General features: G+C 34.8%; 2 protein-coding genes and 1 long non-coding RNA gene across 4 annotated transcripts; 2 read left to right on the forward strand and 1 right to left on the reverse strand.

Moving 5' to 3' along the window:
- The first annotated feature begins 1,056 nt into the window (after positions 1–1,056).
- LOC136069528 (uncharacterized) lies at positions 1,057–4,628 on the forward strand. 2 transcript variants are annotated; one of them, XR_010630743.1, is made up of 5 exons: positions 1,057–1,138; positions 1,327–1,377; positions 1,479–1,511; positions 1,619–1,720; positions 4,483–4,628. It is a non-coding gene; the product is annotated as an uncharacterized LOC136069528 (long non-coding RNA). The 2 variants fall into 2 exon arrangements; XR_010630744.1 differs by lacking the exon at positions 1,479–1,511.
- Positions 4,629–9,294: 4,666 nt separating this feature from the next.
- On the forward strand, positions 9,295–17,690 carry LOC112025254 (eukaryotic translation initiation factor 3 subunit H). The gene is made up of 9 exons (XM_024057913.2): positions 9,295–9,597; positions 9,695–9,798; positions 10,859–10,925; positions 14,337–14,470; positions 14,556–14,604; positions 14,950–15,021; positions 15,107–15,208; positions 15,285–15,352; positions 17,194–17,690. The coding sequence occupies exons 1-9, from the start codon at positions 9,373–9,375 to the stop codon at positions 17,459–17,461; spliced, it is 1,089 nt and encodes a 362-aa protein (XP_023913681.2). The 5' UTR covers positions 9,295–9,372; the 3' UTR covers positions 17,462–17,690.
- Positions 17,691–20,518: 2,828 nt separating this feature from the next.
- Positions 20,519–24,306, reverse strand: LOC112025255 (probably inactive leucine-rich repeat receptor-like protein kinase At3g28040). Its single transcript, XM_024057914.2, has 2 exons — positions 22,513–24,306; positions 20,519–22,196 (listed from the first exon to the last, which is right to left on the reverse strand). The coding sequence occupies exons 1-2, from the start codon at positions 24,063–24,065 to the stop codon at positions 20,720–20,722; spliced, it is 3,030 nt and encodes a 1,009-aa protein (XP_023913682.1). The 5' UTR covers positions 24,066–24,306; the 3' UTR covers positions 20,519–20,719.
- Positions 24,307–25,299: the final 993 nt, after the last annotated feature.

Below are 25,299 nucleotides of genomic sequence, written 5' to 3' on the forward strand. Positions count from 1 at the left end.
ACCTGCAAATGGCTTCTCTTCCAAACCCAAAACCTTTCTCTTCCAAACCCAAAACCCAAAAAAGAAAAAAAAAAATCTCACATCTCTCTCTCTCTCTCTCTCTCTCTCTCTCTCTCTGTGTGAGCTCGAGCGGAGGCGAGATCGAGCGAAGGCGACGCGGTGCTTGGTGTGGATCGGAGCTCGGATCGAAGGCGATCGCCGGCGATCGAAGGCGAGATCGAGCAAAGGCGACGAGCTCGAGCGAAGGCGACGCGGTGCTTGGTGTGGATCGGAGCTCGGATCGAAGGCGATCGCCGGCGATCGAAGGCGAGATCGAGCAAAGGCGATGAGCTCGAGCGAAGGCGACGCGGTGCTTGGTGTGGATCGGAGCTCGGATCGAAGGCGATCGAAGGCGAGATCGAGCGAAGGCGATGTGGTGCTTGGACCGGATCGGACGTCTGAACTTGCTGCTGTGCTTGGAGCTTGGAGCTTGGATCGGATCGGAGTACTGCTGTGTGAGAGAGAGCTTGGAGATGTGTTGCTGTGTAAGAGAGAGCTTGGAGAATTGAGAGAGTTTTTTTCCGGAAATTGATTGAAGGTAAAATGGAAGGTGAAATGCATTTCCACCAGTTGAGGGCTTATTTTCGGTCAAAGGGTAAATTGATTTCCGTTGACCCAATTTTCCTAGTCAGCCAAACACATCAATTTTACGGAAATTGATTTCCGGAAGTAGTTTGAAGTTGAAACAAACACAGCCTTAATGATGAAAACAAAGGAAATATTTCTCTCTCTCTCTCTCTCTCTCTCTCTTTAATTTGGAAATATGATTTAGGTTTTGGTATTGTGGTTTGATTGGTTTTGATTTAGGAAGAACAGATGCTTGACATTGATTTGTAAAGCCTTTGCTTTTTTTAACTAGGGTTATTTTAGGCAGTGTACCGATGGTTATTTTTCTTTCATTTTTTAAATTCCTCAGTTTAAATTATTTAATAAATTTACCATCTTTGGCTCATATATTTGTTTCATGTTGACCTTTGGTTTTTGCAGTTCAATCTTTAGTTGCTTATTTTGGATTCTCATATATTATGTTGGTTGCTGTATTTTCAATTGCTTATTTTGGATTCTCATGTATTATGTTTGTTCCTTCCCCTAAGCCTAGGTACGCTTGCTTTCCTAGATATTTACTCCTTCCAAGTACAACATTAATTGGTTTCATAGTATTGTTTGTTACATATTTACATGTCCAAAGCTGAATTCAAGAAAATCCTGTGGGTTTGTATTTAAAATACAATACGATTTCAATAATTCAAAACCTAACCCAAGCTAATTCTTGCATTGTTGCAACAGAGACTAGCTTTGGAATTGATAAACCTTCTATTGGAATTTCAAAAAGTGGAGGTATGTTAAATTTTGATTACCATATGTTAAATTGTTTTTTTATCTAATAATATGTCTTATAGTTAGTAATTTATTTGAATCATCGAACCCTATATGCTCAGGCAGACATCTGTATGACAAAATGCCTAAAAGAGGTATTGTTTCATGTTTGAAATTTCACCTCAGTATCAGAGAATGTAGCTAACCAGTGCCTATAATCTCCCTTTGATTTGTTTCATTTATTTCTCTTTTATTTTCTCAGGGCTCAAACTCAGACCCTATCCTCTCTCTCTAATCTCAGCCAAATCCATCACCACTATCAATCACCACTCTAAACTTGCTTCGGTCTCTGATGTTGCATAAGGTAATGTTTTGTATTCAATTCTTTATTATAAAATATTTTTTCAAATTTAGTCAATGTTTTGAGACTTAGACCAGTTCTTTTCTTAGTGCTATTTGATTACAATTTAGATGTCATGGAGTGAAACTTAATTTGTGTTGATAAAATTGTTGATCGGTCGATTACAATTATGCCTGATGCTCTATTCATTCTCTAACATAACAAATGCTGTAAACTATACTTATCAAAGTTGCGTCATTGAATTTATGGTTGCAGGGCTTCTTAGTTGGTGTTCTTTAAATTGTGGTTAGCCTATGATAGGAAACTTGATGGGATCTAGAATATGAATGATTAATTTTTGGGTTTGTGGTTTAGTATCCCACAAAATTTTCCTGCCAAAATTAAATGCAAATTGGATTTTGGTTTTTGGGTTTTTATGTGGTCTTTTAATATTGTGAGTGATTCCAAGCATATACAACCTACATAAAAGATCAACCTCGAGCAGCCTGTTGAGGTAAAAACAAAAATCTATGTTGTTAGGGGCATAACCACATAAATAAATTGCTATACTTGTTATGTTTGTTTTCATATTTAGTGTCATAGTTATGTTTTTCTTTTTTCTTTTTTATCCTTTTTTTGAGAAAGAAGCTAAATAATATTATTAAAAAAGATTGGCTAAATCAGCTTGAAATACATAAAAAAGTTGTGGTGAAACATCCTCCATCCACACTAAAATTTTGGAATATTAATAGCGTATCTAGCCAAACTATGAGCAACATAGTTCAGTTTTGCTATATTGGTAGTTCTAGCAATAATAAGTTGTGTAATGTGTTTTTTACTTTTTTTGGTACCCTTGCAACTTCTTGAAACATACAAATATATATGCATTATTTAATCACACATCCCTGCATTGTGCAATGCTTAAGGCCAAAATTTGTGACTTTTTAAAAATTAATGGCAAATATAGTAGGCAAGATCACCATTGAGCAATTGTAGGCAATGAGAGTTTTAGTAGGGATGGCATTAACAGAACAAGATCCTTGGTCCCTTTGTAAGTGTTTGTTTCCAATTAATTTGTTTCTTCTCTTTGATTTGTATATTTTTGGGATATGCTTTTGGTGTTATTGAAATTGTTTTGGATATTAGGAATTGGAATTGTCTTGGATCTTGATAAAAGTTTTTAGGAGTTGAGATTGTTAAATTAGCTTCACCATCCCATTTCAGTTTTCAATTTACTCTTCTATCGTACTTTTAGAAATCTATGCATATAGGACATAAATAAGAAAACTATAAAGTCAGTACTATTATTCAAATGATTATTCAAAATGAAAATGGCATTGACCTTTTTCTAAAGCCAAGAATTTTATAGGTTTAATCATTATTGTTAGAGATAGTCGTGGTTCTCCTATATAGCCCATAGTGAATTAATTCCTTGCCAAGACCCATTGTGGATGGTTGCTACAACTCTGTTGAGAGCATCACATTTGCTGGCATTAATTCACTTGCAGGAACCACGCTTTAAGGAGATTTTAGATGTGTTAAAACATATTCATGCTTTTGTGTATTATGCAGAAAATGTATATTATAGGACAATTTCTAAACAGTATAATAAGTTAGACAATGCTTTAGCCAATCATGCCAAGGAGTTGAGGAACCTATACACTTGGAATATTTTCAATAAAATTCTATCAATTTTGATTAATAATAACAATAATAAACTATTTAGTTTAATTCAGTTTTGTCATTTCTAAAAAATAAAGGTAGAATATATAACCCAATGAGAGATTTTATTCCTCAATTTTCTTCTTTCTAAACCCTAGAACTTGCACCTTTTATGGTTTCTAGACCTCTCCCTTCCCTTTAAAAGACCCAGTTCTTGCTTTAACTCTCTATTTGTAAATTTTGTCATTCCAACCATAACATCATTAACTACAATGTCTCAAGTCTAGCCTTTGTTTAGTATGAACATGTGACTGTAAAGTGACTGTTTTTATTTTTATTTTTTATTTTTATTGTTTATCTCTCTACAGTTTTGATTATAAATACATTTCCCTTTTATTTTTATTGTTTATTTCTCCCCCAATGTTTTTTCCCTTTCAACTCACACCCTTTTAATTTTCATTATTAAATACCCATTTATTTACATATCATCTACATCTTTATTTATTTATTTAGGGTTGTTTTTTAGTTTGGAAGACCACACAAATTTTGACTTCTTCTTTTTTTTGGATTGTTTTTTTTGTTTGGAAGATTGCACAAATTTTGACAACACTACCAAGCCAAAAAGCCTTTGTGAACTGCACTCAAGCATGCCTTTAGTTTTGGTTTGGCATAAAATTGAAACAAATGCCATAAATATCTAGATTTTTTTCTTTTGTATTCTTAATGTTTGAATAAAACCATAAAGTACAATTTAAACATGTTTCACATAAGCTTTTGAGATCTCAAGTCATGTTGTATTTATATATGGCAAAAGATAGTACCATTTTCCACCTTAGCACAATTCGTACTAGTATTTTATTTATAACTTGGATATATTGAAGTTTTTTTGTGTGTGAATAATCTATTTTGTTATTTATTTCTGAATCTCATGATGAAAACCAATGGAATATTTATTTTCATGAAGATTATAGAAATGTTGAACTTTTTTAATAATTCAATAGTTGGGGTGGAGTTATTATGAAATTTATTGACATTAAGAGTGTTTGGTTTTACATTGTAAATCTTTGATGAATTGGTATAATTTGGTGTTATACTTGATACTAATTTGGTGAAAAATTAAGTAGCTTGAAGAAGTTGAGAAAAGAGAAGAGCCTAAGAAAGGGAGGAAATACATTCTTGAAAAGCATTGGATAAAGCTTGAAGATGTAAGCACAATTGTATATTTATTCTATTTACTGGTTCTTTTGCAATACTTATTAAACCAAATGTAAGAGCATATTATGGTTATTGTAATATATTACTTCATAATATTTGTATTTATCTCATTTTTAATATTACTTCATAATATTACATATTTCATCTTATATTATAGCCAATTTAACTTTCAATAATTGAAATTTGAGAAATGTTTAAACCTAAACATATTAAAATTTGATTTAAAACAATCCCGTGCATTGCACGAATTAGCGACTAGTTCCAATAGAATTTCATTCTTGCATGTACGTTGTGTATGACCAACGTTTTGCTTAAAGTGCATCACAACATTTTGTACAACATCACAGTGTACATGCACATGAGATTCTGCATTTGAATAGACATGGTTAAGAGTAATTATGGTCAAGGATGTCATAAAGATCTTGTACCCCAAGTTCCAACAACCCAAGTTCTAGTAAGCCTAATCTAATGGTAAGGTTGTCCTATATGTCTTTTCTTGAAGTCCAGTAGCAAAGCCCAATATTTTGAATGTTTTTTTCCCTCCAATAAGATCATTAATGAGTTATTATTCCCAAAGAAGTTAGATAGCATTTACTTAGTAATTCCTAGGGAATAATCGTAATTTTTGTTTAAGTTCTCATAGGCAAACCAATCATTTATTTTGTTTTTAGTTTCTATGAGTCTTATTTGACTTTGTTTCGAAAAATTTAATGCTTTGTTTCCTATTTTCATCCTCCCAAACTTAGAGGTTTTTTCTAAGCTTTCATATAAGCTATTTGGTTGGAATAAATAACTAGAGTATATTTTGAGACTATATAGCTTTTGTGCTTTAGAAGACAAATTTCTTCAAAATTAGCTCCTACTCTTGGGTGGATTCCTTTGTGTGGTGGTTTTTTAATCTCTTTGGGTGATAATAATTTGTATCTCATTGAGTGGTGAACTATTTAATCGCTTTTATTATTGAGTCTTTGATCAAATCCATCTTCCAAAATTATATTCTAGCCATCCCTCACTCTCCTTATTGGATTAGTTTAGGTATTCCTTTAGGAATCCAAAGTCAAATCTTTTTATTGTTGTAATTTCTTCCTCTACGGGCATGTAGTACCTCATGAGTTTGATGATCATTGTCATAAGGAAATGTATCATGCCCTTAGCTTTTTGATAAGATAACTGTGCTTTTGTTATTCATAGCACCAGCACATACCCTAACATACACAAAACCCTCTATTTATAGTGCTACCTCATCTAATAGAACTAGAAAAGTTTTACTTAAAGCATTTATCATAACCTAAGAATCCATAAAAAGAATTTAAAGAGAATTTGATACCTGGCTCAGCAAAAACCAACTAGCAATTGAAAAATATTTGGTCAAACACTTTTTTTTTAGTAATGCTATGGCTACAATTTTTTTACAAATCGTTGAGATGACAAATTTTTATTGGGCCCAATACTGACATTACTTTTTTATTTACTAATAACTATGCAATATATCAGTTAGCGGTAAAAATTTTTGTAGCTCTAACATATCTGCATATAGTTATATTCTATACTATATATAAGAAGAGCAAAACTTAAGTACAGTAGCTTAGATACAGTCCCTTAGGTTTCCTATTTAAAATTTTGACACATGTCCAATATAATAAACACAGTAAACGGCGTTAAAACTAAATATTTTTTTTTCTTCCTTCATCCTTCTTTTTCCTGCTCCAACAAATGTCTTCCCTTCCAAACCCAAAACCTTTCTCTTCCAAACCACCCATGACCCTTCTCTTCCAAACCCAAAACCCATATTTCCTTCTTCCTTCTTTTTCCTGTACCTGCAAATGGCTTCTCTTCCAAACCCAAAACCTTTCTCTTCCAAACCCAAAACCCAAAAAAGAAAAAAAAAAATCTCACATCTCTCTCTCTCTCTCTCTCTCTCTCTCTGTGTGTGTGTGTGTGTGTGTGTGTGTGTGTGTTTGTTTGTTTTGGATCCACTAATGGTTTGATAGGAGGGTCTATGAAGGTGTTGATTATGTCGTCTAATGCATTGAAAATCAGTGTTGGCACTGATGGCTCTACTTTTCTCTTTGTTGATTGTAAAGAATTTGAAGATGATGATCTTATGGAGGATGGGGTTTGGGATGTTGTTTTTAGAGGTGGGGTGGTTGAAGTGGAAATGGGTTGTGTAGTTTTTGTTGTTGGGGTTTGTTGGGGCTTTTCTGATCTATGATTCTTTCTTTTCTGATCTATGACTCTTTCTTCTTTTCTGATCTATGATTCTTTCTTTTCTGATCTATGATTTTTTTCTTCTTTTCTAATCTATGATTCTGTGGAATCTGAATGGATCAGATCTAATTGGATCTGATCGTAGCTCTGATCGTAGCTTCAAGTTCAGGTGCCGTTTTTTGTTTAAAACCTAGTAGATCTAGCTTTTATTTTTTGATCTTTCCTGTTTGGTTATTGAGAAAATGAGGAAGAAGAGTCCCTTTTTGTGGTTTGAAACCCAGTAGAAAATGAGGCAACTGGAGATTTGAAGCTGTGGGATCTTGCATACAGGAAAAAAAAAGGAAGAAGGAAAAAGGAAAAAAATTTAAGCCGTGGGTTAATGCCGTTTGTTTAGGATGTCAAATTGGACAGATGTCAAAATTTTAGATAGGGAACCTAAGATACTGTACCTAGGGTACTGTACCTAAGTTTTGCCAATATAAGAATATATTTATATTTTATACTATATATAAGATGATTCCCCTCTTTCAACTAGACTTTTACGTGATTCAAAAATACCCTCATTAATGAATGATAACTTCATTTAAAAATAGGGTCATAAATGTTAAATAATAAATTTTATTTTGAATTCAAAAAGAGAATTCCTAAAATTAATGATTTTTTAATCTTCACATTCAAAAAAGAAATTACAATTACTACTTATTTCTAAAGTTGATCATTTTTCTTTGTTTGAAAAATAAAATAATATATTTCTAAGAGCACTCATAGCAGTGGAGGCATATTGCTATATTGCTAAAATTTAGCTCCTCCAACACTAAAATCATGCTCCAGCAGTGGAGCTAAATCTAAAAAATTTAGCTTCATTGCTATAGTGCACATCTATAGATAGATGTGTACTGTTCATGAGAGCTAAAAAAAAAAAAAAATTATTTTATTCTACTTCCTGATTAAAATAATGCCACTTGCTCTCTCTCTCACTCTGTGTCTCTCTCTCAGCTTTCAGTCCTCTCACGCCGCCACCCCCCTGACCCACGTCGCCGACCCATGCCTTCACAGACCTAGCTCCGACCACGGCAACCCCTACCATCACCACCACCACCACCACCACATCAGTCACAAATCCAACCATACCCACACTTATCAAACCCACTACCACCAATATCAATCACCACCTCCACCACGGCAACCCCTACCACCACCACCACCACATTAGTCACAAACCCAACCACACCTATACTCATCAAACCCACCACTAACAGGAAAAAAGAAGAAGAAGCAAACATCGACAAAACCCACGGCCAAAACATCACCAAAACCCATGGCGGCAGATCGGAAGAGAAAGATGAAAGATCTGGCGGTTTTTGAATTTGACATCGTCAGCGGCTTTGCTAGATATCGGCAGCAGCGGCTTTGACTTCTTCTAGTTTTTTGGGTTCGGTTAGGGGGAGAAGTGCAAAGCATGGATTTGGTAGCATGGGTTTTTGGGTTCAATCAGAGGGAAAAGGATCCTGGAGTGGTGATGGCTTGGTCGAGGGAAGGGGAGCAACATGGGAGAAGAAGGCAAGGGAGCTGGCAGCGTGTTGAGTCTAAACCAGAAAAGAAAAGGTGAACCAGAAAAGAAAAAGAAGAAAGGCAGCATGTGTGAATGAGAAAGAGTAGAGGGACTTGACACGTGTGGGTGGGATCAAATTGATATATATATATATATATATATATTTTTTTTTTTAAGAATAAATTGTATATATATAATTTGGGGTTAAAACAAAATATTATTTTTACACTAGATGAATATTTACTTGCTATTATGATTATTGAGAAATTGTTTTAGTAAAAAAAAAATGTATAAGTATAATTTGGGGTTTAAAAAATCACTTGTTAACACTAGACGATTATTTGCTATCATGTGGCGGCGGCGGCGGCGGAGGAGTCAATAGCAGCGGTGGCATTGGTGGCGATAGTGGCAGTGGTAGCGATTGCGATGGCGGTGAAAGAGTCGGTGGCAGTGGCAGTAGTGGCAGCAGTGGCAGTTGCGGTTGCGGGTGGTTGTGATTGTTGTTTATTGTAGTGAATATATTATTTTATTGTAGTAAATATATTATTTTATTGTGATGTTTATATTATTTTATTATGTTAAAAGTTAAAATAGATCTACTGCTGCAACATGTGTATAGGTAAAATAGATAAAGTAACTTTTGATGGAGCTAAATAGCTAAATTTTTAACTCCACAGTTGTGAATACTCTAATAATGTTAAAGACACAATATTTTTATAACAAATCTTAGACGACTAAAAAGGTAATGTTAGGAGTTGGACGCATCACTCTATCTTGTGTTTGGTTCTGTGCATTTGGGCGCATCTATCTTCCCAAGAGAGAGCCCAAATTAGTTTTCTATAATTTATGGGTTTAACCCAGAACAGAACCGTGTACATTTAGTGCAATTCCCAGCCCATGAGTGAACGAACACGTTTAGCCCAATAACCATAATAAGAAAAAAACGTAGCTTCGTTGGTTGTCATATATCTATCCCTAACTAGGGCTTTACCAACGGCAGAGAGAGAGCGAGAGAGAGAGAGAGAGAGAGAGATTCAGAATGGCAAACACAAATACTACTACTACTACAATGGCAAGGTCGTTCCTCCAAGTGGCGGCAACAGAGGAGGTAGCTTCACCTCTGCGTGTAGTACAGATAGAAGGGTTGGTAATATTGAAGATAATAAAGCACTGCAAGGAGTTCTCACCTGCTTTAGTTACCGGTCAGCTTCTGGGACTCGATGTCGGCAGCGTTCTTGAACTTACCAACTGTTTCCCCTTTCCGGTAACCACCAAATCCCTTCCTAATTCTCGATTGATTGATTTGTTTAATTTCTTTTGGTTTTTAATCTTCTTCTTATTCTTTTTAATGCATAAAAAAGATCAGGGAAGAGGATGAGGAAAACGAAGCTGAAGGTGCTAATTACCAGCTGGATATGATGAAGTGTTTGAGGGAGGTTAATGTTGACAATAACACCGTTGGATGGTATCTCTTTTCTTTATTCTTGACATTACTTTACTGCTACTACTTCTCCTTTTTATATGATTAAAAATAAATCAACTCTTAATTTAAGACACTAAATGGACGGTTTTTATTTCCATTTTCTAAATGGGATGAGTTTGGAATTGGGATGTTATTCCTATATAGGAGTGTATTTAATTTGGTTTAGAGCCAGAGGATTTGGGTTTGGAAACCTGACCTGTTTTTGTTGCCATTCCTATTTGGAAGGGGTGAAAGTGAAATTGATACTGATACTATTGAGGGTGCTATTGGATTTAAATTTTAAGTATTAGTTTTAACACAAATGAATTAATAAATGGTCCACCCACCATTTCACCACTACACTTTTGCACACCAAACATTATACTTATGTCCATCTCCAACCATTATACTAAACATCCCCCAAATATTTCCCCGGCCCCAATACTCCTTCAAAGACTCATCCGTGGTTATTCTCGACGACATTCATTGTCCACTGTCCCCACTCTTCACCATTTTTTAAACAAATAACACGTCTCCATAGCTGGCCCCCTTCCTCCTCAAAATTTCATCCAATCAATAACTGATATTTCTCTTTTTGCCTGAATACAATAAAACCTTTGCTTTTCTTCTTTTGGCTGTGACAATGATTACATATTTCCTCATGTTATGTTCTTACCTCAGTCACTAAAGGTGGCCCTCAAAGTTAATTGAAGCCGTTGGATTGCAGAGTTTTACACAAGTGGCAGCGTGCTTCTCAACAAAGAGCTGCTTTTTTATAACATATAATTTTAGTGGGGCTTTCAGTGTGAAGAATTTTCAATCTTTTAGTAGTGTCTGAATTTTACTGATAAAATATTATAATTTTTTTTAAGGGATAAACTATGATAAGGGGTAGTTCCACATATAAACAGACATTCATTATATATAAGTATGTTTGCAAACAAGTGTCATATTTGTGCATATGTATGCAACGAGTTGATAGAAGGCATGGAGATATTGGTTCAATTCATGCTCTTATACTCCTTCGCTCTATATGGTGAATAACTTCTCTCTGATTTTACAGGTACCAATCAACATTGTTAGGTTCATTTCAAACGGTTGAATTGATTGAGACCTTCATGAATTACCAGGTAATTGTTATATATCACTGTTCTATGTATCAAGTACATGCCATTTTCACATAGTGTACTCCCAGGTGTATGATTCTTGTATGATTTTGCCCTTGAAGTTTGTGTCTTTATCTGAATACATTTTTGTTTAATGAAGAGCTACAAAATGGTTGTCTTTGATTCTGAAATAAACAGTTTTCCATCATCTGAGAGAAAGAAGAAATAGTGCCATTGTGCGTTAATTTTTGCATCATCTGGGGGAGAGAACTAATAGTGCCATTGTGAGTTATCAAGGATTATCATATAATCATCTTATTTGTAACGACTGAAGGAAAAGCACTAGCCACATTTGCATTATTCTCCAAAAGGACCAGTCTAATTACAATTGAGCCATTGAGGTTTTGTATTTATTTATGAGCCCAAATCAACCTAGGATTTGCCTGATGTGGGACTTAGCACACATCCACACAACATACACTCAACTAATTCAAAATCAATTGGGTGAATCACATTATTGGCATAATAGCCTAATAGGTGGGTAATCAACATCCATTGACACTGCACTAGATTATGCACTACACCTTTTTATTGTTTTCATTTTTAGATGGTGCATTGGCAATTGACTATATATCAAAACGGGAAAGAAGGAAAAAAAATGCTAAACTACAATTTTAAACCCTATATGTTTTTTGTTGTTTCAATTTTTCTCCTATTTTTTTAATTTTCAATTTTGGCATTCAATTTTCAAAATCAAGGTCCCTCATTATTACTTGTGTCAATTTTGTCTCCCAACTTTCAAAATCAAGTAAAACTCGTTCTTCAACTTTCAAAATCAACTGAATTTTATCCTTCGAAGTTGACATGACTAAGGATAAAATTAACTTGATATAAATAATTGCAGGTTGAAATTGACATTATTAATACTTTGGGGACGAAATTGACACAACTAAATGTACAAGGACAAAATGGAAATTACCCCATTGTTGAAGAACTAAAAGTGTTTTTTGGCCCAAAAAAAAAAAAAATGGTAACCAAAAATGAAATTCTTTAATATAATTTTTCTAGATGATCGTTTATTTATGGAGACTGATGGATTTTAATTAATTAAATTTTGTTCAATGAGAGTTTATTTCTAAAATGTATTTAGGCCATTTGTTTTTATTAGGTTAATGGGTTTTTGATAATTGGATTATTAAGGTGCTTGTTTGTTTGTTTTTTCTCTCCAGTCCTGTCTGTTGGATTAGTGAGTTAAATTTCCAAGCCAATGAAAAAAGAGCTCTGATATTAAGGGCGTAAATAACTTGTGTTTTGATTAGCTTATTTCTATTAACTTATTAAGCTTATTTACTTATGTACAGGTTTACAAAGTTTCATTTTTTCTAACTTAACTTTCAGAAAATAAGCACATAAGCTAACTAACTGTTCTAGGATAGGTGACCTTCTAGGAAATCCTCGTTTTGCACCCCTTTCTGATGCAGGACTGTTAAGGAAGTTCAGTACTATACTAGGTTTCTTGATGAATTCATGAATAAAGAGTGATGTTTAAGATCCTTTACTTATCAAAAAAAAAAAAAAAAGAGTGATGTTTAAGAGTTTAGGTTAGAAGAGAATGAATGTGGATGGCTGTTTAGGGCTGAAATGGGGATAAACAAAAATAACATAAATAAAACACTAGGCAATCACACCTAGGTCTTCCTAAGCTTCACACCTAGGGTTCCTTGGCATCACACCTCGGAGAAGTTTGCATCGCACAAACAAAACTTAAAAATAAGTTGCTGAATTTTATTAATCAATCACAATATTTTGCTATAACATGACCACAAAAGAGCCTTTATATAGAGGCTATAGTTGTCCTTTTCCTAGTAGAACTTGGACCTAGGAAGCGTGGGTGCGGAATCCGGTTCGGGTGTGGGTGTGGGTGCAGTGTGGCGACTCTGCAATTTTTGAAAAAGTAGGGTGCAGGTGCGGCGGGATACGTTTATTAAGAAATTATTAAATAAATTTTTATTTATATTTTCTATATATTATTAAGCATATTTTTTTATATAATGGTAAACATATATCAATTTAAGAGAGGTTACCGGCTTTTATATATATATATATATTAAAAAAATTATATATCTTGAAACAAATTTTCTAAATGATAGTAATTAATTATCAAAGTAACCACAAAGATGCAAATAATAGGATAATTATTCCTTTTTTTATTATTATTATTTATATACTATTAAATAGAGTGCATTTGTAGGTTTGTACTTTCCAAGAATTTTCCATTTTCCAATTTTGCTTTTTCACTTCAACCCACGTGACTCCCTAGTCCCTGCCCCTACTAATTCCTTTATTTCTATTAACTATCTCACCTAACACCACTTCAATCTCACCATTTCAAAGTTCAAACCCACACCGAGAAGTGTGCCTCTTTCCTGGAACCCATTTATTCTTGTTCTTCTTCTGATTTAAGGCTCGGAACCCACTTCTTCTTTTTCTTGATTTCACTGTGCCTCTCTCTCTCTCTCAATGTTCATTGTTTTGTTTTGGATTTTTTTTTTGCTTATATTTGATGCCATGGGGTAGAATAGAATTAGTGAAACTCAAGAAGGGAAAAAAATAATGAACATTGAGAGAATCGGAACACTTTTTTTTTTTTTTTTTCTCTGAAACACTTATTTCAGCCTGTTTCGGACTGAATCGGACCATATCAGGCCGAATCAGAAAACGAGAAAAAAAAAAGGATTCGCCACGGATGTGCGTGCAGTCGCATCGATGGCTGCACGGTGCATCCATGTGTGTTGGACGCGGGTGCAGCACCCTAGAGCTGCACCTGTGCTTCCCAAACTTGACTCTAAATAACCTATTCCTAGAATCAATAGGAATACTAATAATAATTAAATAAAAGACTTAAAAATACACAAACATAAAATACGACTTATGAGCCTTTGGTACGGCCAAGGACAGCCCATTCCAGATTTCTAGAAATTACCAAATTGCCCTTATTTTAATAGAACTTAATTAAAACTGATTCAGTAGCTTCTCAACCTAAAAGACTTAATACTAATAACTAAAATGACCTATCAAAGGTGCTAAGAAGGTCCGACATCAAAACTAGACCACAATTCTTGAATCTTTGTATATTTAATATTCTTTTTCCTTGAGCTCTTCCTTGTCTTCATCACTTTCTTTACTTATACTTATCCAGGGGGAAAAAAAAAAACTGATCTAGATTTGCCATGTATTTAAGTCTTAGACAATAACTTGAATGAATTGCATAATTCAGTCTTTGGGTTAGAGTTTTGTTGGTGAAAATTTTCTAATTTACATTTTTGTTCGTCCAAATATGTTGTGGACTTTATTCCTTATAAGCTTGACTCTCTTTTTCTTAGTATATTTGTCATAGATAAATGATTCTTATTAAGAAGTTAAATGTGGTTGCAGGAGAATATTAGACGCTGTGTGTGCATAATCTATGATCCATCAAGGTCCAATCAAGGTGTCTTAGCTCTCAAGGCCTTGAAGCTTTCTGATTCATTCATGGAGCTTTACCGCAGTAACAATTTCACCGGAGAGAAGTATGAGATTTTTTCTGCATGAAGTTACTGAATGAAATTGAATTATTAGATGGAATCTCATTTCTTAAATCTTTCTGTATGATAGGTTGAGGGAGAAAAACTTGTCTTGGGTGGATATATTTGAAGAAATACCTGTAAGCATCTTGAGTTTCACCGTTTATTTATTATTTTTTTGGAAGAATAATATGTTTTTGTATTTTGATTTCTATGTTTATGCGCATGCATTCAATTATTTTGTGCAAGTATTTGAATGTTTCACATGATAGCCAGTTTATGTGCTTCATTTTTGTGATGGACTTTTATAGTCCTTTGAGGACTATTGAAGTCCTCCACATTTTTTATGATATCTGATGGTGGATGATTTGGGATTTTTATTTTTGTTTTTTATGTGTGGATGATTTATTTGAAGGAACTTATTTAGATAGAAACTTTAGTTTCCATTACGTCTTGATGTTTACACTGCTGCTTGCACTAAACAGATCAAAGTTTCAAATTCTGCCCTTATCAGTGCCTTTATGACGGAGCTAGAAGCAGATACACCCGTTACCCAGGTAACATATGATCTATTTCTGGAAATTTTTTGAGTTCTAGAAAAATCATCTCCCTGTTCTAATTTTACTCTGATTGCTCTTTTAGTGTGATTATGATCGTCTACAATTATCTAGCAACCCATTTCTGGAGAGGAATATGGAATTTCTGATTGAATGCATGGATGATTTGTCAATGGAACAGCAAAAGGTCTGAATTCTCTTTCTCCAAGGTTCTATAGTTATGCTTTGTGGCTTGCTTATCCTGATAGTGTGGTCTCTTCCAGTTCCAATTCTACTATAGGAGCTTGTCGCGTCAGCAATCCCAGCAGCAAGCCTGGCTTCAAAAGAGAAGGTAACTTATTAGCATATATCGGACTGGATAATACTTTGCTATGATCTTTCATGTGTCCTAGTACCTCAAGGGGGTAGCACAATTTATTGGGGACCATGCCTCATGAAGTGGAGGTCACTAGTTCAAATCTCCCTTTATCCCTCCCCCTTGGGCCAAAACATATCAGAAGAAAAAAGCACATGTCATGGATTTGGAACTCTGATTGGTACAAATTCTGGTAGTTGTTTTACAGTGCTAAGATTTATTTTTAGAGCCTCATACTGATATGTTAGTGACAGGCTCACAGGCTTTAGAGAAGCCCAACCCTATTCTAAGTTTCTAACAATCAGCATTTAGTTGACAATTTATCTGACTTACCATTAAACCCATTCCCTGGTCGAGTAGGTCCCACAGTCCTTTCAACCAGATTTTCATCTGTAGGGCCCATTGTCTGGTGCAATGGAAAACATCTTGGGCTGCCAATTTCAAGTGAATGAGTTCAAGTCTTCAGAGTGATCTCTTAGAACCACCCATCTCAAAACCCCAATTAAGTAGAACCAGCACTGGTTAATGACCTTTTTAAACAGTATAAGTTCATGGGTTTTATATTAGATAAAAATGAGCCCCCTGTTTCTCTAAATAGGAACATTACTTACAAGAAAGCAAACTTCCTTTCAAAGAAGAAATAATTATTTGATTTAGAGTCCATTTGGGATTTGCTTATTTTGCTGAAACTGAAAACTTTGTGCTAAAAGTAATATTGATGAAGGTAAAAGTTAACTGAAATAGTACAACGAGACTCATGAATAGTATCAAAAAGTGCAGTGGGACTCATGAATAGTAGTAAAAATAAGCTGAATAGTAAAGTACGTTGGCAAAAATAATCTTTGCCAAACGGACACTTAAACTCATACTCCATTGTCAAACCTGACTGTCTTGTTAATGATGTAAAATTTATAAGGTTAAAATACAAAATTGACTCTCTAACTTTTTTCAGATTTCATTTCAGTTCTCTAACTTTGCTTTCGTTCATTTTAGTCTTCTAAGTTTTAGATTTATTCAATTAAGGCTATTTCATTAACTTTTATTAAAATTTTTTGAAAAAAAAAAAATCTGGAAAATATTTTTCAGTCGTTAATTGAATTTTTTTAATTTAAAAAATTTGAAGAAAAATTTATAAAATTGAAAAATTAACCACAACATATAATAAAAGTTGATGGAAAAGTCTTAATTGAATAAACTTGAAAGTTAGAGTACTGAAATGAATAAAAATAAAGTTAGAGAATTGAAATGAAATTTGAAGAAACTTAGAGAATCAATTTTGTATTTTACCCAATTTATTATTTATATTGCATTGGAGATTGATATGGGTTAAAATTTCCTTTAGCGTGAGGTCTAGCTCTTTTGGGTTCACATTTTGTAAAACATAATTCAAGTTTGTATTTCAAATGTAGCCAAAAATAAGTTTATTTGCAGATTGTCATTAAGATTTAGAAAATAAATCTGAAGCCTTGACTTAGGAAAGGAAGCTTTTGGGAGCTAATGGCATCTAGGTGATGCCCCAGCAAATGGGCTTTCTTATGCATAGATATGTGCGAAGGATATTTGTTGTTAGAAGCGTGAGATTAGAGATTTTGATTTACAAGAGAAACCTGTTTTATTGTGTAGTAAATTTGGACAATGAGAGGCTGTATGGTTGATGAGAGTTCTGTTATGCATGTTATGGTTATTCATGAGGTGTTCTTTTTGGACTTTCTATCTGTTACTCTGGGAGGGTAAACCACAAACCAAGGAGCAATTCTAATATACAAAATGATATAGAAAAAAACTATATGTATTTGATTCCGCTGTGTGTTTTACAGGGCGGAGAATGCAGCAAGAAAAGCTGCTGGAGAAGAGCCTTTACCTGAGGAGGACCCTGCAAATCCCATCTTCAAGCCAGTCCCTGAGCCATCACGATTGGATAGCTTTCTCATAACGAATCAAATGGCTAACTACTGCAACCAAATTAACGGGTATGTTATAAATCTTAAAAACATGAATAGATTTTCCTTTTGTGCCTCTTCCTTAAAACAAGGAAGCTTAAGAATAATTTTTGTCACAAGTTTCAACTTTTTCCATTTTGATTAATTGCCTGTGTAGATTCCGATTAACTGTTAACTTTTTAGTTATATGTGAATGAGTAGACATTTTCTAACTCAAATTATACGCATGGCATGAACCCTTTTGAACTTTTGTTAATGGCATGGAATTCTGATTGTCTTGCTATTAACCTGACTTCTGCCCCTTATACTGTTTTTTTTTTTTTTTTTTTTTTTTTTTTTTTTTTTTTTTTTTTTTTTTTTTTTTTTTTTAGTGAGCTTGTGAACCAAAAGCCATAGAAGTTATTTATCATCAATAAGCACCACTTGTCACAATTTGTCCACCACAAAACTTGTGCCAATAATTCACGTGACCCAATCAAAAAACAAAAAATAGAATAGACAACCCAAATTCAACTTGATCACGAGATTTGCCCTGTTGCTAGGTATTGTTGACGGTTGATACGTAACGATTTCCATGTTCCTTTGTTTATGGGCTACCTTTTTCATCTCCAAATCCTTTTTTTTTTTTTTTTTACTTTTTCACGTCAAACCAACAACAGAAGAATGTGCAATGATGCTTCTTTAACCCAGAAGGCCAAAATTTGATGCTTCTATTGCTTAATGCATTGCTGCCACGGGGCGTATAAGCCACTAAATTAAAATACATGCTCCCAAAATATCATAACCCCCACATCAATGGAGCTTGCTTAGCTAGAGTGAAAATATTGAAAGAAGAATTCTCCCAGATATATAGTACAGTATATCATAAATTGCTGATTATTATAGCATAAGAAATAACTTTTGATGAATAATTAAATTATATTTGTTATCTATTCAAAAATAGTAATATTATAAATAATATAAAAAGTTTTCTTTAAAAAAAAAAAAAAAAGAGTTCACGTGTTTGAATTCAAAAATGAAATTCAATCCGTGACTTCCAACATCAGTTGACCCCATATTTGTTCTGTAATAATTATGCCACGGAATGTCTTACAATTCTCTCTTTCTGTCAGGATTCATAACCATCAAAACTTGAGGATTTGATTATAGAATGTCACGATTAGTATTAAGCAAAAATTGTCATTGGGCTGAATACAAAGGAAATTATTGAACGTCATTTGTACAATTAAGTTATCGAGTTGAGCCTTACTGGCTCAAGTTTGACTAGTCTATTTAATAAGCTCCACAATTAAGTTTGAGCTTAGCAAACAAATATAAGCATGCTCTCTAGAACTGAATTTCAATGTAACACATTTTTACTACCCCAACACAATCTTTTAAGTATGAGTGCGAAGCTTCACGCTATCAGTTAAAGACTGCCAACCAGATTCACCTTGTTACTTCGAGTTCTTGGCTCAGGACCTGAAGTGAGGTAAAAGATTCTAGAACGAAAATAACTAAAAAGCATATCTAATCTTCTACACGGGTTTGGACAGGCACAATGTGCCCAGGAATCAATTCTAACAGCAGAAAAAACCTTGGCATATCCGGCAAATGATTACACTCTCCAATCTCCATATAGAGCTGGACCCATAAGCTGTGTGTTTACTACACATGCCTAACAGCAACAGCAAGGGCCAACCAATATGGCCAACTATTAAGACAGTTCAGAAAACACCCCTACAATATTACACCAAATGACCAAAAGATTATTCAACATAAATAAATACACCAAACCTTAAGTCATCATTCTCCGCCAAACCATTTCACTAAACCTGAGTAGAAAAGAGGGGATTGTAATTATCATTTCAAGATAAAACCTCCAAAATTACATCGTCAGTTGCATTGAGAATCTTTCCATATTTTAATATTACTATTCAGAAATGAAATCAGTAGAAAACAAATACAATGCTACACCACATCATCTTCAAATAAGGATACCAACTACCAAAAATTGTTCTTCCTACTTCAACAAACATTCCAAAAAGTGCACAAGGCACTAAAAAGTGTACTTCACTAGTGACAATAAATCAATTCTCATGCAACGCCTTCATCAAATGCAATCTACTGAAGTTCTGCCCCGCAACCCTGCAAAATTGTAGTCCACAGATAAAGCATCAATAAACGCCAAAAATCATTGGTCCAGTGCAGAAGCCAGCAAAGATTTACCAATCACAGACGTAACAGAAAACTGAGACAGAGGGATAAGGCCAAAAAAAAGATATCACGGGCCAAATTCTAGTTTTCTTAGCATTATAATGAGGGAGAAACCACAAACAAAAATGGGTTTGTCATATTAATATTCTTTTACTTTGAATTAATCGCAAATAATCATTTCTTGAAACACTGCATTTTGCCTTAAATATAATCAACCAAATAGAATGAAAAATTATGGCTTGCTCACTCCCCCCAACATAAATCCAAGACTACAGTTTAGTATCACGTCAAATGCACTTAACACATTGCAAAGATCATGACANCTATGGCTTTTGGTTCACAAGCTCACTTGAAATTCTTTTTTTTTTTTTTTGTGGGGGTGGGGGTGGGGATGGCGGGTGGTCTTGTCCCATTCACGAAATGGATTGTAGTTCAGATGTTTTGTGCACTCACACCTTCTTTTCCTTCATAGTTGAGACTTGACTTGAGATGCTTCTTTGAGGTTTGGGATGGCTATTTCTCAAACAAGACGTGATGTTGTAGAATGTAGGGTACCAATGAACACCTTCAGATTAGTAAAATTTAACCTTCAGTATGAAATGAATTCATTTCAAAATGAGAATGAATCTTTTCCCAAAAGTTCACGGCGCAACTTGTGAAAACGAGTGTTTAGCTAGGTCTTGTTATTAAGGCCAAGTCTATTATGCATTTCTATTATATATTTTCCATAATAAAATTTTTCGACTTACAAAACAAATCTTTAGATACAATTCACATTGAAATAGCAAAATCAGTCCAATTTTTATTTAGAAATTGACATTATATGATTTTCATAAGTAAATGCATCTGAAGTGAGAATTCGAATAGACATAACTATCATTTGTATAGTTGCATCACACTTAAAAAAAAATAAAAAAGGTATATTTCCGTCGAAGTTTGGAGATAGATAAATGAATAATGAAAGAAAAAAATTCCCATTAAAAAAAAAAAAAATGAAAGAACAAAATGATTGATAACTCAATTTTGACATTGAACATGGTTACAATAAAGTACAGGAAATTGCCAATAAGTAGTAGAGCATTCTTATCAAATGAAAAAGAAGAAAAATAAGAAAGACTCAAAACAATGAGGAAACCTTTTTGTTGTTCTAGCTAGTTAAGAGAAGAAAAGAGATGTTACAGTGCTTGAAATTGAATGGATGATGATATTAGTATAACTCCATTCTCTGTGGAACTGGGGTCTTAATGACTTGCAGTATTTGCACCACTTCTGTCATTGAGGGCCTGCTAGAAGGTATCTGAGAGGTGCAAACCAGAGCCAATTTGAGAACTGGCAAGACCTCATCTTCCTGGTACTCACTCATGCTGTGATCAACACACTCCAACACATTCCCTTGCTCAAGCAACACCCTCACATGGTCACTCAATATCACAACATTGTCTTCTCCATATTCCACAGGTCTTCTACCTGTCACAAGCTCAAATATCATCATTCCAAAGCCATAAACATCACATTTTTCATTAACCCTTAAGCTCTGGCATGCTAGTTCTGGTGCCACATAACCAAGTGCACTCTGAAATCTGTTACTTATTATGTGCTTCTCAAGCTTTGTTAGAAGCCGGGCCAGTCCAAAATCTGATATTCTTGGGTTGTAATTCTCATCAAGCAAGATGTTGCTTGGTTTTAGGTTGTAGTGAATGATGGGTGGACGGAAAGAATGATGCAAGTGTGCAAGTCCCTTTGCTGTTCCAAGCAGGATTTTGAACCTGTTGGCCCAAGAAATAGATGGGGTTGAAGGAAGCCTTTCGTGTAGTTTGGCTTGTAAGCTGCCATTGGGTGCATACTCGGTTACCAGCAGCTTTGTTTGAGGAGTCCAGTAGTATCCCATCAGTGCTATCAGATTCGGGTGCTTTGCTTTTCCTAGGATTTTAACTTCTCGATCAAAGTCCTCGGGATATTGGATTATATTTGAGGTAGCAAGCTTTTTAATTGCCACTATTCCACCTTGTGCTCCAAATGAGGCCTTGTAAACTGTTCCAAAGACTCCACTGCCAATCTCAGAGGCCTTGTTAAGTAGAGATTCTGGATTGCTAATCCAGTCAGGGGATGACCCTGAATCAAACATAATGAGCTTCCCTACAGGTGGGCTTGCTGAGCGGGAAGAGCTTGAGCACATGCTTTCCAAGGCATTGTCCACAAATGTGAGCCTTTGCCGGGCGGACACATTTAGTAAGGTGATAACAATCACCCCAATTGCGATTATTATTGCTGCTGAAATAGCTACAATAGCAGAAACACTAAGGAACTTGTGGTGACCGAGTTGTGTGGACTTGGAAGATCTGTCTCTTTGTTTATGGTCACCCATTTGATTCCCGTAGGCATTGGGGTCAAGGACTAGAGGCTTTGGAACATTCATCTTACATGGTCCCTTCAACAAGGGTGAGCAAATACCCAAGTTTCCCTGCAAGGAACTTCCATCCAGGCTTTGAAATATACCCCCAACAGGAAGCCTGCCTGTGAGCCTGTTATAAGATATATTTACAGCAAGTAGATTTTCCAATCTTCCAAGTTCTTGGGGTATCTCTCCACTCAGCTCATTGAACTCCAAATTTAAAATCTTCAGCCTTTTCAACTCAGAAGCAGACACTGGAATCGAACCACTCAAATTATTGTGTGACAAGCTCCTGCATAAAAGTAATCACAGTTGGCATATAAAAATCAAATCACAAAATTTAGTTACTTAGGTGTTGCAGTTTAGGTTTCCAAATTGAATCCAATCACGTGGTTGTATTGCCCAATGTAGCAAAAACAGTGCTACCTTTTCCAAGGGTAATGAAATTTAACCATATGATTCATTAATCATTGCTACCACACGATTGAATTTAATTGAGGAACCTATAGTGCAGCTGCTAAGTAAGGATATCTTAGTTTTAGCCCAAACCAAATTAATATGCATTGCATGCACAAATTAGAATTCATAACATAAACTATGAGACTTACAGTAAGTAGAGAGATGTACAATTCCCAATATCTTCAGGAATGGGGCCCGTCAATGTATTGCCATCCAATTGAAGAATTCCCAAACTTCCTGAGTCACATATGTCCTCAGGGATTGGACCGAATAAGGCGTTGTTACGAAGATCTAAGATGGTTAAGTTCTGAAAGAATCCGAGCTCTGGGGGCACCATGGATTGTAGTTTGTTCCATGATATATTCAAGTATGTCAAGCTAGAGAAGAGACCCATTTCTGCAGGCATACTTCCTGTAAGGTTGTTCCTTGACAGATCCAATGTCCGTAGAGATTCAAAGAGCCTACTCGAACCATGTGGGATTGAGCCCATTAATGCGTTTTGTGAAAAGTCTACTTCCTCCAATCCCAGATCAAACAGACCCTCCGGTATCATACCATGAAAATTGTTAGACCTCAAGTTGATAACAGACAAGTGAGTACAATCAACCAGTGACATTGGAATGTTTCCACTAAGCTTGTTATCAGACAAACTCAAATAGTTTAGTGATTTCAAGTAACCCATTGAAGACGGGAGGCTCCCAATGAGACCATTGTTGGAAAAGTCTATATATTGCAGACTGCTCATGTTAGATATCCACTGAGGGAAAGAACCTGTGAACATGTTATTTGAAGCCCTGAAAAAGGTCAAAGAGTTCAGCCTTTGCAGTGAATCTGGCAGTGGTTCTGTGAATTGATTATCACCTAAATCCAACCTATTCAAATGAAGACATAGTCCTATATCAAAGGGTAGTGGTCCTGAGAAGTGATTACCCTCTAAAAGGAGCTCCTTTAAGTTATGGATGGCTGAGATTCCTGCTGGTACAGACCCGGATAGTGCATTGTTGGAAATATCCAAAATCCGAAGCCTTTTCAATGACCCAAACCAGGAAGCAAAATCTAGGTTCCCAGTGAAACTGTTTTTGGAGAGATTAAGGTAATTCAAAAAGGAGCAACTAGAGAGTGTACTTGGAAGTGACCCCTCAAGCATATTCTCTGCTAAAGACAGGTAGCGCATAGAGACACAGTTTTGAAACAGATTATCAGGGACAGGTCCAGTGAATGAGTTCTTAGAAAGATCAAGAAATCGAATAGAACTCATATTCACAAGTGAACTGGGAATATTGCCTGAAAGACTATTGTGACTAAGATTAAGTCTTTCAAGGCCAGAAGTGAGAGTAAGTTGGGGACTAATGGTACCAGAAAAATTGTTACGTGAGAGTGAGAGTACCTTCAAGTGTTGTAACTTCTCGAGCCCTCTTCCAATTTTGCCGGATAAGCCTAAGCCATCAAGTGAAACCTCGGAAACACGACTGGTGACAGGGTTGCACTGAATGTATTCCCAGGAGCAAGGGGAATCATCGTCTTCGTTCCATGAATCGAGATACGAAGAAGGGTCATGAAGGTCTGACTTGAAGACAATAAGGCCTAAAACATCGTCGTTGAGTTGGACAGGGACCCCCATCCCCATGCAATATTGTTGCAAAGAAGAAATAGCAGCAGCAAGAAGTAGCAAATGGAGAAAACCCATCAAAGTTATCATCATTGTTGTTGTTGTTGTTCTCTTTTGATGAACTCTCTCTTTTCTCTCAGTTTCTTTGATAAGATATGGCTATGGCTATGGCTATGGCTAGGCCAAGAGAACATAGCCTTCTATCTTGAGGATTCGTACAGTACTGGAAAGAGAAAACGACGTTACTATATGGTCACGAGAGAGAGATAGAGAGACTATTAACCAAATTGGAATTAGAGATAGTCTTTGTAAAATGCCAAAACTGCCAATAAGTCAAGTAAAGAAACAGGAGGAGAATTAGAAATAGAATGATATGAAACGCTGAGATGAGAGTCCGAGACAAAAGGGAAACAGTTGGTCCAACATAGCACCGCTCCATGACAATTTTCCCAGCGAATTCCTCGCCTTTTTCTTTTGTCGCTTCCTTTGCAGCTAATCTTGCTGCCCTTTTTTGAATTATGAATATCTGAATGCACTTTCTGATTCTTTTACCTTACTTCCACTTCCACAGTATATATATTTTGGTTGGTAAATACTAAATACTCAATACAGCCTTAGTTTTATGATATGCTAGCATAAATATTTGTCTATATTACACATACTGCCATTCATATCCAGCAACGTAAAAACAAAAATTCTTTCGCGGCATTTTTTTTTTTTTTTTAAATGAAACAAATAAATTTTTTGTTTTACAGTGTCTGTGGTTTAGATTTTTAGGGAAATGAGGCTCCTTTAGATCTGCCAAACTTGTTAAAAGATACTGTAAGAAAGTCTCATATTAGAGAACTGATATTTATATTGCTCTCCTATGCTTAAAATTGAATATATATATATATATATAAATACAATATAACTTGAGAATTGATATTTAAATAACTATTTTAAACTATATCTAGAATTATAATATTTGACTATTATGGATTTTTTAAATGAAATAAATATCCTGGATGCATGGTTAAGTATCTTATTTGGATGAAAAATATAATATTTTATTTTTTAAACTTTTATTCTATGTTGATAATTTTAAGAAAAAAAATTAAGAGCTTAATTTAAGTGTCACATCAGTTATTCTTGCAGCTACATAATATGCAAGAATTGACATTTGTTGTTTCACGAGATTTAATATATTCACGTTTGTAATTCTTGAGTATTTTACAAGCAACCAAAGTTTTCACAAATTTTTGAGAATTAACAGTTCTTATACCAAATTTTTTATGTCAAGAACACGTGCTAAATTCAAAAGCACAATAACATATTGATGTATTCA

The sequence above is a fragment of the Quercus suber genome, unplaced genomic scaffold, assembly GCF_002906115.3.
Source record: "Quercus suber isolate HL8 unplaced genomic scaffold, Cork oak 2.0 scaffold_175, whole genome shotgun sequence".
Lineage (NCBI taxonomy): Eukaryota > Viridiplantae > Streptophyta > Magnoliopsida > Fagales > Fagaceae > Quercus > Quercus suber.